Raw genomic sequence first — 19,385 nt, forward strand, 5'->3', positions numbered from 1 at the left:
ACAAAATTAATTTTCTATGAATATTCTATTACTCCCCAAAAGAGGCGTGTTTTGAGAAACAGCTGTATTTACAAAGTGCAACCTATAAGAACCATAACACATGTCTTTATATTCATTTAATAAACATTTTATAATACTGCTGCCTTTGCAAAGCTGAAGTTCATTTTAAAGTTTCGAAACTTCCTTATCATTCAATTTGACCTCAGACGACCGTGTTACAACATTTTACATTATCAGCTAACAGGGCAACACAATGGATAACTTAAGTTTCCTGATATGTATCGGTATGTCTGTTTAAGTTTGGTCGGTTTTTTTTTAATCATGCAAATTACTAACAATTCTCGAAGCAAAGCAAATATTTGAACTGTTAATTTATATACATTTACAACAAGTATTTTGATTTATCGAATTGGCGACTACATGTTTTTATGAAATATAATTTTACTTCCATTATAGCCTTTGAGTACTGTATTTGTGTTATTAAGGTACCATACTATGTTGCCAGTTCGTTTACAAGTACATCACGATATATATGTCAATTCAAGTCTGAAAAAGTGCCATATATTATGCCATGTTATAAAGTGGTCAAAGACTACAAACAATTAAAACTTTGATGAAACGGAAGATCCTATATACATTTTTAGAATAGGTGATTAAGTTGGGAAAACGTGTAATATGTATTAGTTGAAATTCGGCTTTGGACCATCTGTTTGTAACTACAAGAACTCGGATGCCTATTCTTTGTTGTGTGTTATATTTTTTTTCTCGCTTATATTTAGTACGATTTCATAAAGCCGCTAGTGTTCTCTTCTCAATTGTTCCATATTTCAGTTAAATTGGTTATTTCAAGGTCGTTCATAGTCTCACTTTACAGTTTACTTTGTAATTTGTTCGTTGTTGAAGGCCACACTGTGACATGTATTGTCCTTTGGCTTTTGTCAGTCGTTGTCTCATTGTCAATCATACACCGTGTCCTTATTATATATTTGTAAACACATGATCAATGACTTATGTTTTGTCCAATGAAACTATATTGATGTTTATTTACAGGATATTTGATTATTACTGCTGACACCTCACGTGAGTAACAATGAGTATTTAAAAGTAGACTTTTGTAAGTAAGAAAGAAGAAAGTAGGTAACTTTCTCTCTGTAGAAAATAACAAACAACGATGTGATTTTGTTTGCATTCATACTTTTTTTATAAAAAGAATGAAACCCAACACATGCAAGATATATACTTTGCATAATAAAACGTAGCATATCCAAACTTTATTATTCACTATTTCCGTCGGGGGAAAAAGTATTTACTAGTCTTTCTGCTTCTCCACTTTACACTCGGTATATTTTTGCAAGAGCGAATACTGATCAACTGGAGTCCGAATGTTTATGAGCGAAAGATCAATTAAAGTTCTACAAAATAAAAACACAACAAAATTATCCAATATATAAAAACTAAAATGATTATAAAGACTAGAAAACCAGAATAAGAACACCTTTTTTTTATCTTTAGGGTCGATAAAAGGAGTAGGCATGATTTACACAATCTCTGATTTAACAAAAATTATATATGTTTTTTTTTTTAATTCCTTTGACAAAGTTAATTCCCTTTAGTTATAATAATATTGAAGAAAAAAGCGAGAATTATTCATACCCCCTTTGCCTATGGTGACAATTATACAATTCTGCAATACGCAGTGTATTTTAATTTTGTTTCAGCTGTTAATTCGATTAATGGAGTGATAATTAATGCAACTGTTCAGATAAAGATAGCCAACACAACCATTCCAACAACAAGTGAGTAAATATGTGTTTTTATTATTCGACAGAATGTTTATTATATATGTGTTACAATTATAGCAACCACAATCCCAGGCTCTTTTCCTTAATTGTTTCCTACCGATTTAGACTTGTTACATATTTTGTTTTAATAAGCAACATGACGGGAGCCAAATAAGGAAAAGTTTCTGCTTATGCCTTTTCGTAGCACCTGTTAAATCTGAATATGAATCTAAAAGGCAACTTCTAAGCTATGCAATTTCGAGTAGGTTTACTATAATAAAAAAAAAGCACCATATCAAATCCATACCCAACGAATTGAAATAAAAATCTCCGACCTAAGTTATAACATAGTGAAATAAATACCCGATTTTGCAAAAGTTTTATAGGGAACAAAAAAGCAATGACAAGAATAATTCTAAACTAAGGCTGTTTGAGCATTATGGGGTTGGGACGATCGTCGGCAAGACTTCTTAAGTTTGTCGATGTGCATTTACAATCGGATATAAATAGGGAGCATGAGTTCAACAGTAAGCACGTGGAAAATTTTATTTGCTCTGTATTATTTCTGATAACAGATGAAATATAAATTCCTCAATGGCTTTCCCTGGGAAATACAAGTTTATTTGTCACAATAAACAATTCAGAAGTTTGAGCATAATGGAGAGATGGATAAGACATTTTCGATTTTCTGTTAAGGGGAACTGTATGTAAGAATTAGAATGTTCCTTATTTATTTAAAAAGAGCAAAAAATCTTTGAAAAAATATGATGTTATAATTAAGGTATAATTTTTGTCGTTATGCAAATAACTTAGATATCCAAGTAAATATAAAAGAAATAATAGATATTATTCAGATATTAGATCCAAACAAAGCATCTGGTCCTGATGTGATCAGTCATAAGATGCTAAAGCTGTGTCCAGAAAAGGTAGCAGTTCCGCTCCATATTATATTTAATAAATCCTTAAGAGAGGGGATATACCCAACTAGCTGGAAGATAGCTAATCTGATACCCATTTTCAAAAAGGGAAATTCATCTTTGCCATCAAATTATAGACCGATATCCTTAATTAGTTGTGTAGGAAAAGTTATGGAAAGAGTTGTGTTTAAGCACTTATACAATCATTTAAAAGCTAATAAATTAATTTATGAGTATCAATCAGGATTTCTTCCTAAAAATTCAACTGTTCATCAACTCTTAGAAATATATAATTGCATATTAAACTCCTTGGAAAAAAAAAGATATAAACTGTTTTGTATTCTGTGACTTCGCTAAAGCTTTCGACAAAGTTTGGCATAGGGGTTTTATATGTAAAATGAAAGCTTATGGTGTTGACGGAAACGTATTGAATTTTTTTCAGGATTATCTACACGACAGACAACAGAGAGTAGTATTAAATAACTTGTCTTCTTCCTTCTGTAATGTCTCAGCTGGTGTTCCCCAGGGATCGGTTCTGGGCCCTCTTCTCTTTGTCTTATATATTAATGATATTGCTGATAAGCTTACATCACTGTGTCGCCTATTTGCTGACGAAACATCATTCAATTATTCTGGTAACGACGGAGAACAGATTGAATCTGTTATCGATCGCGACTTGAAAGAGCTGGATGTTTGGTCTTCTAAATGGCTTCTGTCATTTAACCCAGATAAAACCGAAATTATGATTTTTTTTCAAATATTGAGACTCCAGACCTTAGCTTTTCCTTACATGGTAAAAATATATCTTTAAGTACATCTCATAAGCACCTGGGAGTTAATTTCAGTAGTGACACAAAATGGAACAATCATATTGAAAGTATAATTCTAAGTGTAAAGAAACACTCAAATGATTTACGTAAACTTAAATACCGATTATCTCGAAATAATTTAGAAAAACTATACTTAGTTTTTATTCGACCCATTTTTGAATATGCCACGGAAGTGTGGGATAATTGTGGAATAGGCTACTCATATAAATTAGAAAATTTGCAGTTAGAGGCCGCAAGAATAGTAACAGGTCTACCAATATTTACAAAAACTGAAACTTTATATTCTGAGGTCGGTTGGGAATCTAGCTCTTTTTGAAAGAAGAAGGAGAAGAAAATTACAAATGTTTTATAACATGATCCAAAAGCATGCACCAGAATATCTATGTAATCTTGTACTTCCTTGTGTACAAAGTACAACCAACTACCCGTTTCGAAATGGTCATGATATTATTGTTCCATTTTGTAGACTTTCCCTTACTACTGAATCGTTTATTCCCTCCACTATACGTGAATGGAATAAACTTGATCCAAAAATTCGCAGTGTCGACTCTATTTCTAAATTTAAGAACGAATTAAAAAACGATAGTCTATTATGTAAAATTGAAACGTTTTATTTGTACAGCCCAAGGAAATTAAATATTATCTTAACGCAATTGCGATGTTCCGCTTCATTCTTAAACAATGACCTATTTAGAGCTTATATTATAGATGATCCTTCTTGCCATTATGGGTCCGATATTGAGGATGGCTACCATTAATTCATTGTTTGCCCAAAATACAAAATTAAGACACTTTGAAATGTCACTGAAATCCATTTTATTTCTTCTGAAATATAAGAAAAGTTGATATGACAATTATTTAAAACAATACTATTCCTGAAAAAACATCAACAAAGATAATTATGTATTCTCTTTAATACGTATATGAAACTATATGAACATTAATATTTTGTAACCAAAGCTTTGTTTAATGACAGGTGTTCCTCCTCCTTGTCCACGAGATTTCTTAGGCCATAGTACATCATGTTATCATGCTGCTCATATCTTGGCAACATGGCCCGAGGCTGCGGTAAGTTTTTTTGTCAAGCCCTTTCTACCTCTTTTGCTTTTTATAAAGGAGTATAATATAAACAACCATGTATAAAAGGTCACGTCAGGGAGTAGATAAACTGGCCTTATCTAAAAGTTAAGCGTTGAATTGAGACCCAGAATTCCATAGACATTATTTCAGCAGGACAAGAAGATGTCCCCTGACAAGACAAGTTTAAGCTTAACACGTGTGAATTTTATAGCAGGTTTGACAAATTAAAATACACCAAAAAAGTCCTATCCACACGTAGCAGACATTAATCTATGAAAATTCAGATAATGTGTTGCTTCGTTCCTGTTGCGTTAACATACATCTGAGCTCAGATCTGCACTTGGTGTCTTTTTGTTGTTGGGATGTACAGTACAAGTACTCGGCCACGTCCACTCTGTTTTTAGTTAGATGTATTTTGTTTTTTTACCCATCTGATGAGTTAAGTCTTTTTCAACTGATTTTCATATGTTTGTTCTTATGTTGTACAGTTACACCATTGTCCCAGGTTAGGTGAGGGTTGGGATCCGCTAACATGTTTACCCCGCTACTTTCTGTATGTATGTGCCTGACACATGTCAGGAGCCTGTAACTTAGTGGTTGTCGTTTGTTGCTGTGTTACATATTTTTTTTCGTTCATTGTTTTTGTTTGAATGGTTTTACGTTTATGATTTCGAGGCCTTTTATACCTGACTATTCGGTATTGGATTTGCTCATTGTTGGACATTTTTTAATGTACATGTAATACAATTTTTCACATTTAACACTTTTTAAGGCCTACTGTGAATCATTTGGTGCTGAGCTTGCAACTATCGAAGACGCACAAGAGCAAGCTTACATAGAACAAATGCTGAATGGCCTTCCTCGTAAGTCATATCAATAGTTATGTCGTCCAAAAAGGATTAATATGCATATATATAAAAAGAAGATGTGTATTGATTGCCAATGAGACAACTCTTCGCAAAAAAACAAATGACATAGAAATTAGCAACTATAGGTCACCGTACGTCCTTCAGGATTAATTTCATTTTACTAAATTTTAAATTAATTGGCATCGCAAGATTTACCATTTCACTTTTCTTTAGAACAATATAGGCTTGTAAATTTATAGATTAAAGACAAACTACGAAATAGAGAGACGAAATAAGGGATAATTATCATATTCAGAAGGTCAACGTTATATATATGCATGTGTAACCTCCACTTTCAACTTTTTTTCTTTTTTTAAGTTGGAAAAATGGACGTGAATAATCATATTTAGCATTGAAATCGGTCGCAATATCTTATTTGGCTTTTTAACTGATTAAAGGCATAAGAAGAAAAAAATGTTCTTGTCCTCAACTAATCTTATAAACCATACATTCTCTTTCATTTACGAGTATCTTTCACCAGGTGCAAACAGATTATCAAACACAATTCATTACGTTTATAAGGATTTCTTGTACATTACATATTAACTCATTTCTTTTAAGATGATAAAAACCAAGCAGCGTTCTGGCTAGGAGGTCATGATATATTAACAGAAGGGGAATGGCAATGGGTTATATCAATGGACAGAATCATTTACACCAATTGGGGTGACGGACAGCCGGACAACTCACATACATCCGAACATTGTCTGGAATTGTCCGGACAAAGATCATTCAAGTGGAACGATGATGGCTGTGAGGATCATCATTACTTCATATGTGAAACTGGGTTAGTATATTAGTTTTGGACATTGCATAGTCCAGAGGCGAATGTAGGTGGAACAACATCCCTCCTTTCCTATTGTTACATATATGGTTAATACATTCACTTTTTACTTTTACAAACCCAGTTCTAACATTATCAAGCTGGGGATCCCCTATTTCTGATTTTTTTATGCGCACCTGCCAAAAAATGATTATAATTTTGTTGATCAAATAACAATATAAACATACATAGTTATATTATACACCGGTACCTGTTACTGTAAGTATATGATCTAGTTTTAGCAATAACATTGTATAGTGTACTTTTACATGTTTTAGTTGATTTACTTTTGAAATGCATCTTTAATATTTATAGAATATTTTCGTTTAAATTGGGAATATATCTGTAAACATAATCATTGCATTTCTGCATTATGTTGTAGACCATAATACTTGTATTCATGAAATATAGTAAAAACGCAGACGCTGATGAAAAAAAAAATCATAGTAGACTTTTCACGTGATGAAAAATTCGGATTGAGGGGAACCTTCCTCTGACTTTACCAAAGAAACTTTTACAATTGATTTAGTTCGTATTAAAATCCTGTTTTGTTTTGTTGTTTCAGAATCATTAAAAACGGTGGCAGTATACTTGGAAAGAAATGAAGATACATGGATTACACATTGTTATTATTGTTTATATGAAAAGTATATTGGGATGATGAACATGTTAAAACCCAATAAATAGCGTCCACATACTCTTGGTCCACACAATTTAACTAGATAAAATGCCGGTTCCAAGTCAGGAATATGACAGTTGTTATCCATTCGTTTGATGTGTTTTGGCTTTTGATTTTGCCAACTATAAGAGGAAAAAAATGGAAATGGGAACACTGAAGTGCAACAAAATAAAAACTGAAAACATATATAGAAACGATCTATTTTATAACAACTGCCATATTCCTGTTAAAAGACACATTTCCTATCAATGTATGTGCTCATTACATATAACAATGGAAATGATTATGTTACTTGCTCTCAGGCGGAGTCAGCTATAAAAGGCCCCGAAATGACGAATTTAAAACAATTCAAACGAGAAAACTAGCGGCCTAGTTAATGTCGTTTGTTTTCTCTTATTTTTGAGTGTATATTCACATTGCGATAAGACGTGTCACGGTACTTGTCTATCCCATATTCATGTATTTGGTTTTGATGTTATATTTGTTATTCTCGTGGGATTTTGTCTGATGCTTGGTCCGTTTCTGTGTGTGTTACATTGTAGTGTTGTGTCGTTGTTCACCTCTTATGTTTGGTGCGTTTCCCTCAGTTCTAGTTTGTTACCCCGATTTTGTTTTTTGTCCATGGATTTATGAGTTTGAACAGCGGTATACTACTGTTGCCTTTATTTATGTACACAAAATAAAGAACAACACATATAAAACACATCAACAAACGACAACCGCTGAATTAGTCTCCTGATTTGACAACCACATACATACAGAATGAAGCGGGCTTAAACATGTAAGCGGGATCCCAACCCTATCCCTAACCTGAGACAGTGGTGTAACAGTACAACATAATAAAGAACTGTAAAAATCAGTTGAAAAAAGCTTAACTCATCAGATGGATACAAATAGAAATACATCTAGCAAAAACACGGAGTGGCCATGGCCGGGTATTTGTATATACATGTACCAACAACAAATAATAAGTACTGATCTGAGAGTACTCGCAGTTAATGACAGATGGTTCAAAGCCAATAAATAACAATTAATATAAAAATCATGCATCTAATACTAAATTATCAATCAGTACACATCCAACATCAAAAGGATTTAGTGAAAAGACGTCATAAAATGTCAGAGAAAAACATGACCTATCTTTTTTTAATCTGTAAAGGCCAAATATAAGATCATATGTCGGAAATAATTCTAGTTTACTATATATGATTCACCATATCATATTTCGATATTTGTACTTGGTTAATCTCCAAATACAAACATTCAACCATACACAACAATTTTAAAAGTATAAGTAAGTAAACCGAAAATGTGTGTTCCAATGTCTAAACAAACATGTTGTAGAAGGTTAAGAGCTTTTTATCCTTGCTTGGTAGTAGTTTCGTAACTCATGGCACAGTAAAAAAAAATCCAGACAAACATCTATAAAGAGAAAAGGGTGGACGATCTTTATAATGGCATAACTGCATGCGGAAGCTTTGACACAAATTAAAGGTATAACATACTGGGTTCATGCATATTGTTAATAAAGCCATTCCGTTTGTTTTAAAGTAAACATGATATGATTTCTGTGCGACAACACTATGATTCTTGTATTATGGTTTTACTTTAATGTCCCGGTTTCAACTTGATAATAATATATATAAAAATGAACGTAATTTGGATCCATCAAAAAGCTTGTAAGCAATTGCCAAACTAGACGATTTTGATTTTGAAATTATCAATTTCCCCTCCTAAGTAGCAATATACAAACTTCACCTGCATATGGGATATACATTTCCCAACTTATTCGATATTCAAGAGCATGCAGCAATTACTCAGACTTTGTAAAACGTCATCAGTGTCTGAACAGAAAGTTGATGAACAAGGGGAATGTCAAAGAACGTCTCGTCCTTTTTCTAAAAGAAAGTTCACCGGAAAGCATCAAGATCTTGTTGATAATTATTCTGTATCAACTTCACAAATTATACGCGATAGTCTTGGAGTATATATTCTGGGTACTGACGGTTGTTTTTCATCTTGATAGCGTGTTATAGTGTTCTTTTATCTGTCATTATTAATGATACTTTTACTTTCACTGTTTAGTATGTTTTTGGTGGTATCTATTTTACGTGGCTCTGTTCTATTCATCCCGTTACATATATTATTTCCAATCTCTTTCAGGTAAATGATTAAAAAACATTGTTGAAACTTGACTATTACAAATGCTTTACTCATTTAAAATGTTACCTCCCTGAACCAAAGTCTACCCCTTTTATACCTTCGTGAACCTACTTTTCTTATTGTATGTGTCCATTTAAAGCCAGGAGCATGTAATTCAGTTGCTTTCGTTGGTTGGTGTCTACCATATAAGGTTTTGTTTATTGTTTATAGAAATAATCATGCCGTTTGGTTTCTGATTTGAGTAACATCATATGTGTTATGCCTTGGCTTTTAACAGCTTCTTATACAGTAGGAGTCTTCCTCAATACATTGTTTCTATAGATTATTTGTTGTTGTGCAGCTTTGATTTTCCTATACAATAAAATCTTGTATAACAAATATCCGATGCAAATAATGACCTTGTGGCTTTTTCCTTTTATTCATGAAGGTCAAATAACTGTATATCGGTTAAGGTTTCAGAACATAAACACATCCCTTATCGTTACAATAATTTAACCTACTTTGATAATTCATACACAATTATGGTTAACAGTATGATGGCTTTCTTTTATTTCTTCTTACATATTGGTAAGAATTTGTTTAATTTTTGGATTATTTCTTTTTAAATACAGTGATAAACACGTTAAAAAGGATTGAATTTTTGTGAGAATATATTGATTTATATATTGTTGGGTACCAGTTTTATTATAAATAATTTTGTGTTGAAAAATTGGTATATAATATCAAATAAAATAAGTCGAACAGAAATAGTTAAAGTTATCGTGTAAGATACATTGAATTTCAATAATAGCGCTATAAATTAGCGCTGAGAGAGAAAAAAAAGCTAAAGCAAAAAACAGAAAACAAAATATTATTTGTTTCAAATCCATCAAGATATTACGTTCGACTTGTAGCATTACGTTATTGTGTTTATGACCGGTTTTGTATGATTTTTATTACGATATAGTTGATATCTTGTTTATTTAACTCTATAAAGATGTATAAAAAGTAAAATTAAAAAAATGCTGAACTCCGAGGAAATTCGAAACGGAAAGTCTCTAATCTAATGGCAAAATCAAAAGCTAAAACACATCAAACGAATGGGAAACAACTGTCATTTTCCTGACTTGGTACAGGCATTTTGTTATGTAGAATATGGTGGATTCAACCTGGTTTTATAGCAAGCTATAACTCTCACTTGTATGACATTCGCATAAAACTCCATTATATTGACAACGATACGTGAAAAAAACAGACATAACAGGTAATATGTCAACTATACAGCAGTCAACATTGTGTTATATAAAACATTGTGTTATAATCTTAATCACTTTAAAAACAAACAAAACGATATGTAACAAAGAAGCATAAAATGGCATATAGACTAAGCATATCACCAAAAATTAAAGACAAGAATACACACATTTGTCATAGTATCTTTAATAAGCATATATGACAACTGTACCAGGGGATGTCTTGCATTAGCATTGAGTTATGAGCTATTCCTCCATGTCGAAGGCTATGTGGGTTTAACCTTGAGAGATTAGTAATTGCAAAGTTCTGTTTCTTTTTTTTTCTATTTTGTCATGTGATTTTATTGGATATTTTGTCCGAGCATGATATGTGTGTAAATTACGTCATAACGTTTACTGTCAAGAATGCATTTATTAATTTGAGAATATCAGTTATTGTTAATGATATGACATCATTACGAAAAATATCAGTTACATTAGGCAATGTACCAATCAATTACAAAATGACAACAAATCATATCTATATTCCAGGAAATATTATGGTGGTCATATCAAGATGTAAGTGTCAATATATATATACTGGTATTATTTCCTAGGACTACAAAATGGGTGTTTTATCATAAAATGAAACATTTTATTCTTTTAAACTGCAATAGTGCAACTATATTTTTTTCTGAATAAAATGTAGTAGATTATCTAAATCTATATATATTATAATCTGTTTGTATATAAATTAATTAAAGAAAGATAAATAAAATATAAAGAAAAGAAAAAAGTGTGAGGGTATCCAGATATTTTCAGATTGCATTAATTGATAAAAAAAAATCGTGTGTAAACTAGGATTTTTCGCAATTGTTTTTTTTTTAACGGCGTTTATATCACTAAAATTTAGAATTTTAGAAGTTACTAAGGCTTCTCTGCCTCAGGAATAGATCACCTGAGCTGTATTTGGCAAAGCTTTTAGGAATTCTGGTCCTCAATGCTCTTCAACTTCGTACTTTATTTGGCCTTTTAAACATTTTTTGATTCGAGCGTCCCTGATGAGTCTTTTGTAGACGAAAAGCGCGTCTGGCGTAAATTTAAATGTTTAATCCTGGTATCTATGATGAGTTTATTCACACCCATAATAAGTTTGCGGATGACGGTCAAATTGAAAAAAGTAAACAGAGAGAATTAGAAATGTTTGAAGGCAACATTTTCTAATCTTGCATGGAACAATCTCGCATGTTTCTCGATAATCAACAATCGCCCTGATAAATGCATGCAGTAATATTTGAATGTTCTCTATAGAAGCAGTATTACTAACTTTACTTGTTGTTTATTTTAGCGACTTTGCCAAACATTGAAACGCCTATCCCACCAAGTACAAGTCAGACATTGCCTAACATGGAGACACCATTTCCGCCTAGTACGGTACAATATTTACCAACAAAGAAACGCCGTTTCCACCATCAACAGTTCAGCCACTGGGAGTCGTGACCAATGCCACTGATTCACCTACAACTACATGTAATAATAGTTGCTTTATTTATTAATGTTTTATTAACAGTATTTGATAATAACATGTAATTTTGTAAATTACATATTTCGTTGTGTAGTCATTTGAATTTTTCAAACATTCTTCAATAAAATTCATTTATTATTGGCCAATACCGTGCCAAGTCAAACAAAATTCTAGATTACATCTATTGTTTTTACACTTTTTGTCAATTAAATCCCTTCTGTGTAATGATCATTTTGGTGTTCCTTGCCTCGCAGTGTGCATGGTAGATTTTCCAAAAGAGATTTGTAGAATTACCTATGATACAGCTACGACAAATCTAACATCCGTGGTCATTTGGGACACTTATTCTTGAGACAAAAAGACTATGAACAAAAAATTTAAAAAAATGCGCATTTTCAAAACTTACAGTCATTTTTTAAATAAATTTTGAAAATCTATGCACAATAGCTTCATAATATGAAGCAATGTCTGAACGTTGATTGTAATATACTAAAATGACTATAAATACCTTTGAATTATGGATAAAAGTATAACGCACTATATCTTCTACATTATCTTAACACGAAATTAAGATTGTGACGATTAATCTCAAAGTAGAGATTTTACAAAACCCAAGCGTCCACGTCATCATGAACTGTAGTAGCAAACATTACAGAAATTAAATAAACATTCTGCAATACAGTGCATTAGATGATCATATATAACAAGCTGATGTTCACATGACCCATTTTATTTTAAGATTTAATTATAAATATTAAAGTTGCATGTCCGAATTCTATTTTAATGTACTAATTAGCTTATACAAATGATACATTTTATGATGTTTCATCATTAGATGTTCCTCCGCCATGTCCAAAGGATTTCCTTGGCCATAGTAACTCGTGCTATCATGCTGCACGTGTCAAAGCAACATGGCCAGAATCAGCGGTAAGATTATAAACTTGCCATGTATCTGGCAATGAAAACTAATTTAATATGTGCTGATGCTATAGACATTAAATGCTGAAAAAATGAAAACAACACGTGAAATAATTTCATACGTTCAAAGCAATGTTCTGGATTTCCTTTTATCAGTAACACTCAAATATATGAAAACCAAGTTAACATGCAGGTACTAATATACATGAAAACAGAATACACATTTTAAATATTACAATTTCAGGTAGAGAGAAAAACTAAAGGCTGAAACGATCTGAAACAGTAGGAATCGATTAAGATTTAGAACGTATTATTTATTACCATGAACGTCCACATGTAGCGAGCGTTCCTGATATGCCGGCATCGCCCGGAATATATTTCCAATAGATAACATTAAAATAAACATATACAGTATAATATATTTTCTTTATGCACTTTTATTGTAGGCATATTGTGATTCTTTTGGTGCAACTCTGGCAGTGATTGAAGATATACAAGAACAGTTATATTTAGCACAAATGCTGAAGACTTTACCAAGTAAGAGAGATTTTTTAAGCAATAAGTGTATATGTATACATATTGTATCCACGCAATGTTGACGGAAAACATAAAGAGTTCTATGTAAAATCCTTTCGTGTCCAATTATTACAAAAAGTAACATGGGGGCACACGAACTTTTTTTTACACAGCTTGAACAACTTTAAAATATCCAATTGAATTACTGACAAACTTTCTCTTAACACTTTTATACACTTGATGTTCTAGTTAACTCAAAAAATTACATTTCAGATAATGCCGGAAATAATGCATTTTGGTTGGGTGGACATGATATACTGGTGGAGGGAGAATGGCAATGGGCGATAACTCTTGAAAAAGTACAGTACATGAACTGGGATTCCGGTCAACCTAATAACAATGACAATAATGAACATTGCATGGCAATGACTGGCAGCCGAGGATATAAATGGGAGGACAAAAAATGTGAGGATCACAATTACTTCATATGTGAAACAGAGTAAGTATGTTCATAAAGTACAATTAAAAACCAATTCTTCAGAGAACAATTGAAGGTCTTTCCACCTCGATAATAAGAATGAGATTTAGAAAACGATGTTAGAAAATGTCACTCCTTGTTGATGTAATTTGGTTCTTCAAAGTGATATAAAAACATAAAATTAATAGGTATATGCAGAAGACTTAAATGTTTTATTATGAACAATAATTTTTAGCAAAGGTCAAAATCTGGAATGTCAAATTGACCTTTGAACTTGATCTAAATTTCAAGGTCATAGCTCAGTTATCTCAAATTAAAAGACCCCAGGTCAATCATTTGTATGGTTGTGGAGAAATACTGATTTCAAATACATAAGGGTAGAAAACTCCTATAAGGGTTAATCAAAGTACTTCGACTGAAATAGGTTGAAGTTGCACCTTTTTGTAAACAGTAATTTGGCAAACAAATCATATCATTAACTGTAACAGTTTCTTTTGAATAACGATAACAAGCAAAATTCAAAATTTATAACATAACCTTGACCTTCGACCTTGATCTCAATTTCAAGGTCACAGGTCAGTGAACTCAAAACGGAAGACCGGAGGTCAATCACTTGTATGGTTGTGGAGAAATACTGATTTGAAATACATAAGGGTTGAAAACTCCTATAAGAGTTAACCAAAACACTTTGACTGAAATAGGTTGAAGTTGCGCCTTATTGTAAACAGTTATTTGGCAAACACATCATATCATTTACTGTCACAGTTTCTGTGGAATAACGATAACAAGCAAAATTCAAAATTTAGAACATAACCTTGACCTCAATTTCCTTCAAATGGACCAAGGACTTCATATGAAAAGACTGTAGGCCTCTACGACTTATAACGTATGAATTTATCCAACAAATCGCCTATCTTAAATTTTCAAAGGGAAATAACTGCCATAAGATGTCTTCCGATCACTCAAGTCAAAATAAGCCAAATCATTCTCAAGAATAGACGAACAATTTGGTGAAAACAGTTTTCTAAAATCTTTAACGATAACCAGAAAAAGGGGACGCAGGGAGAGACTCCTATAAGATTAAGTGTTCGGTCACACAGGGTGAGTTTTGAAACCCCCATTACTGTACAACATCATTGGCCAAAAAATCCATTCGATATGTTGTAAGACAAAAAAGAATCTCAGACGGCAGAAGAAAAAAAAAATAATCAGAAGAAAAACAAAAGGTCTTTCCACGAAAAGTGGAAAGACCTAATTAGTATTCCATAGTTGCCTACAAAACATGATTTAGAAACAAACGAACAGATAGGAATTTTAGACATATATATGTTTGTGCAAGAATCAAAGTTCCAATTGTAACTTCCAGAATTAACACTAGATATATAAAAAAGTGCAAATTCAATGGTTTAAATTCATACCATACTCAAAACTCCCTACTTATCACAAAAAAAAAACATTTTTAGAGCGGAAATAACTGTTTCAAAACAGTATTCAAATTAAAAACATTTTTAGCTAGTTATAGTTACAGAATCTTTACAAATTATCACACTTTTATGAAGAGATTTCAAATTATTACTTTTATACGTTTTCTCCATTTTTTTTTCAGCCACAAAACCACTATGAATACAAACATAATATTTGGGAGGAAATAATTGGACGGTTCAATCACCCAGTTATCAATCCTTGTATTAAAACTGATGATTAATAACTATAGTTTATTAATTAGCAATGAGCTTTCATGCAATGAAGCTTTAACTATACAGAAAGTGCACTTCGAATTACTGTCTTTGACATGTACATGTAGTACTGCAACAAGAGTTAATTTCTTAAAAACTTTTCAGAGAGAACCCACATCTAATTGCACATCGTTTTGTTTGTTTGTCTTTTTTTTTTTTGTGATCTCTGTGTTTCTTGTCTGTCTTCGTTTATGATTTCTTATTGCCCGCTTAGAATTTTGCGTTTTCATTTTGATACATTCGCTGATCAAGAAAAAAACATATACGTGCATCACATACATGTATTCAATTCTTGTCCTACATGTTCTAAGTGGATGTTGTGGTTTTGCTAATTGTTTTTCTATCTGTGGTTTTGTTGACAATGTCACTGACTGACCGATATTGTTGAAGAATATTGGCACACACGTCCCTATACTTTATTTTGTCTCTAATTTCTAGTATCTTTCGCCTCCTATGCGTTCTTCCCTTCGTTAAAACGTGTACAGGTTCAACTCGGAGGGTTCCCCTAATTTATTCTATATATATTAAATATATTACTGCTTTACAATTAAGATCGTTATCTCTGTGGGAACTTCCTGCTTGACCGCGTAATTTATTATATAATATACATGTATCATTACAAAACATATATCATTAGGCTACTCTTTTTAAGATATCACTGATTAAATATCTGTAATTTATTTCCGTTAAATGCATAGTGTGTTGATATACATATGGTCGTATGATTCGTCGTTAATCATTGTCTAGACGTGACCTATATATCGAATTGCATGTTATACATCAATGAACAACACGACGGTGCCAAATGTGGAGCATGATCTGCTTACTCGTCCATCTAGCACTTGAAATTACCCAACACCTGAAATTGAAAAACTCGAACTTGAAAAAGTTTAAATTGAGGTTCGTGTTGCTCAGTCTTTAGTTTGTTATGTTTTAGGATTCATTTTAGCCATGGCGTTGTCAGTATACTTTCGACTTATGAGTTTCCATGTCTGTTTGGTATCTTTTGCCTCTCTTGTATTCTTGCCAATCTAATATATCGTTCCCTCGAAGATTTAACGCCAACCCTGCATTGGTGGAATAAATTCAATGATTGAATTTTGAAAATTTCGATCATATGCTCAAAGACAACTTTCGAAACTACAAAAATATTATAATATATATATATGTTATATTATAACAGTATCTTTGTTAGCCTGAACGAACACATAACTAACGTAGGAATGGCCACAGTAGAAATTATAACTGCTATTCACTATTCCAAAACGATTGCATTCTGTCGTCATTTGTAATCTAGTGAAAAAAGTATTAACTGGGAGAAAAAATGAAACTGGATAGTTTTCTGTGTTCGAAACGCTTTTCCAAATTAATCTTTACCTGAATCGATCAAAACCAAACATTTGAAAACCATTAGTGTATAAATAAGTAAAAGGGGTCTAAAATGAATAGCTAAATTAGGCTAAGTTCAAATTGAGGATGATAAACATACAGTTTCATAGTAATTTCTAAATTTACCAACGAGGAATTTTAGACACATACATTCAAGATAAAGGCAACGTAGGTATAACACTGTTCTATAGTCATAATTAGATTAAGAGTAAATAAATCAGGGTTACAAACTAAAACAGAGGTTAACTTTAAGAGGAAAACAAAGAAACAACAGAAACACTGATCTACAACAAAAACAAACGCCAACATACATAGATTTGTACTTTTTAAAATTCATATTAGTATCGACAAAAGTATAACATCAAAAATACTGAACTCCGAGGAAAATTTAAACGAGAAGTCCTTAAGCATATGGCAAAATAAAAAAAAAACTCATAAACATCCAGCGCATGGATAACAACTGTCATCTTCCTGGACAGGTATTTCCTTATATCAAAACGTTGATTAAACCTGGTTTTGTAGCTAATTAAACCTCACACTTGTATGGCAGTGGCATAAATCATGTACTACTGAGCTAGGGATAATCAAGGAGGTAGGTATCGACCCACTGCTTAAAAATCTTTATAAATATCATAACTCCGAAGCCCTTTACTAACTCAACCCTCAACAGGATCGCTAAGTGCTATCAGTAAAAACCAAATATATAAAAGTATTGAAACAAGTGAAGACCTATATGACAGACGGGGCGAAAAAGTAACAAATTAATCTTAGGTTAACTTTGCTTGACGATATTACATTTTGTTTTTAGATAACCTGGCCAAAAGGGCCAAGTGAGCTTTTCTCGTCACTTGTCGTCCGTCGTCCGTTAACTTTTACAAAAATCTTCACCTCTGAAACTACTTGGCCAAATTCAAACAAACTTCACTAAGGTATCTAGTTCAAAAAATGTGTTCGGTGACCCCGCCCGCCAATTAAGATGGCCAACATGACTAAAAATAGAACATAGGGGTAAAATGTAGTTTTTGGCCTATATCTCTGAAACCAAAGCATTTAGAGCAAATACGACAAAGGGTAAAAATGTTTATAAGGTCAAGAGCTATGTGCCCGTAAATTTTCAAATAAATCAGGTAATCTGTTGTTGGGTTGCTACCCCTAATCTTGTAATTTTTTTGCAGTTTTTGGTTATTATCTTTAATATTATTATAGATAGAGATAAAGTGTTAACAGCAATAATATACAGCAAAGTAAGATCTACAAATAAGTCAAACATCACAAAAATTGTCAATGGACTCCTTAATGAGTGATTGTCCTTTATAGTAAATTTTTTAAAAAAATCGTAATTTTTTAAAATTTTTACAAAATATTTTCTTTTGAAACTGCTGGGGGCAAGTTCATTGTAGAAAGAGATAATTGTAAGCAGCAAGAATGTTCAGTAAAATAAGATCTAGAAACAATTTTTTTTTCTGTTGTTGGATTGTCGTCTACTGCCTTCACAACGTTTTTTTTCAGGGCCAGGTAAGTCAATAATACAGCTAATTAACCACGATGTTGAAGTACTGGTTGATGAGTCTCAAACGAAGTATTAACAACGACAGGGAAGCATTATCAGGATCAACGTTGGGAGACAGTGGTATAGCAGTATATTATCTAACATTGATGATACAGTCTATTGAATGTCAATCGTCATTCATAATGTGTTTTTGTATGCTGACGCGGGTATTTACACCAAACAAAATACATACTGTGCATAGTTGAGCCATCTATCAGTAAACCAACATAGTAAATAACAGATAAATAGGAGATGACCAAGCAAAACAAACAAACAAACAAACAAATAATTTATTAGAGTCTCACCTCTTTTAAACATTTGATATAACACACAATATAATATCAACAATTTACAAAAGAGCCACTCTAAAAAGAGTTATGGGAGACTGTAAAAACACAGATTAAAATACATTTATATTACATCTATAACATATATCAATATATCTTGGCATAAAACACCATACTATTAAAAACAATTACACAAAAGAAAACAAACAACATTATATACACTTATTACGAGTATAAAATACACTTTCTCTTAAAAAGTACTTCATGGCAGATTTTGGCTGTAAAATAACAAACTCTATCGTCATGAAACATAAATAAAAACTTTTCTTCATTACTTAAATTACTAAAACTACTTTCTATATTACATACACTGTTAAAAAATATCGTTCGCAAATCTGCATATTCTGGGCATTCTAATAAAACATGTTTTTCATCTTCAATTATATTTAAATCATTTTTTCTACAATTAAAACAAAACCTTTCATTTACATCTATACCTTCATATCTGCCAGTTTCAATTTTAAGCACGTCATTACAGCTGATAACGAATATTAAATTAAGCTAATGATGGCAAGTTTTATATGTATTATATTTC

At 32.0% G+C, this 19,385-nt stretch overlaps 2 protein-coding genes across 3 annotated transcripts; both read left to right on the forward strand.

Moving 5' to 3' along the window:
* The first annotated feature begins 200 nt into the window (after positions 1 to 200).
* On the forward strand, positions 201 to 7,037 carry LOC143070859 (perlucin-like). 2 transcript variants are annotated; one of them, XM_076244980.1, is made up of 7 exons: positions 201 to 284; positions 1,051 to 1,080; positions 1,719 to 1,796; positions 4,505 to 4,596; positions 5,381 to 5,471; positions 6,078 to 6,303; positions 6,905 to 7,037. In XM_076244980.1, the coding sequence occupies exons 1-7, from the start codon at positions 254 to 256 to the stop codon at positions 6,942 to 6,944; spliced, it is 588 nt and encodes a 195-aa protein (XP_076101095.1). In that variant the 5' UTR covers positions 201 to 253; the 3' UTR covers positions 6,945 to 7,037. The 2 variants fall into 2 exon arrangements, with proteins under 2 accessions (XP_076101095.1, XP_076101096.1); XM_076244981.1 differs by lacking the exon at positions 1,051 to 1,080 and having other exon boundaries at positions 218 to 284.
* Positions 7,038 to 11,551: 4,514 nt separating this feature from the next.
* LOC143073792 (perlucin-like) lies at positions 11,552 to 15,537 on the forward strand. Its single transcript, XM_076249550.1, has 6 exons — positions 11,552 to 11,572; positions 11,823 to 11,922; positions 12,753 to 12,844; positions 13,282 to 13,372; positions 13,625 to 13,850; positions 15,436 to 15,537. The coding sequence occupies exons 1-6, from the start codon at positions 11,552 to 11,554 to the stop codon at positions 15,479 to 15,481; spliced, it is 576 nt and encodes a 191-aa protein (XP_076105665.1). The 3' UTR covers positions 15,482 to 15,537.
* Positions 15,538 to 19,385: the final 3,848 nt, after the last annotated feature.

This window comes from Mytilus galloprovincialis, chromosome 4 (assembly GCF_965363235.1).
Source record: "Mytilus galloprovincialis chromosome 4, xbMytGall1.hap1.1, whole genome shotgun sequence".
Classification (NCBI taxonomy): Eukaryota; Metazoa; Mollusca; class Bivalvia; order Mytilida; family Mytilidae; genus Mytilus; species Mytilus galloprovincialis.

Coding starts and splice junctions, on each gene's coding strand:
- LOC143073792 (XM_076249550.1), top strand. CDS start 11,552: ATGACGGTCAAATTGAAAAAA. Junction 12,845..13,281: donor CAACATGGCCAGAATCAGCG/GTAAGATTATAA, acceptor CTTTTATTGTAG/GCATATTGTGATTCTTTTGG. Junction 13,373..13,624: donor AATGCTGAAGACTTTACCAA/GTAAGAGAGATT, acceptor ATTACATTTCAG/ATAATGCCGGAAATAATGCA.
- LOC143070859 (XM_076244980.1), top strand. CDS start 254: ATGGATAACTTAAGTTTCCTGATATGTATCG. Junction 285..1,050: donor AAGTTTCCTGATATGTATCG/GTATGTCTGTTT, acceptor GTTTATTTACAG/GATATTTGATTATTACTGCT. Junction 5,472..6,077: donor AATGCTGAATGGCCTTCCTC/GTAAGTCATATC, acceptor ATTTCTTTTAAG/ATGATAAAAACCAAGCAGCG.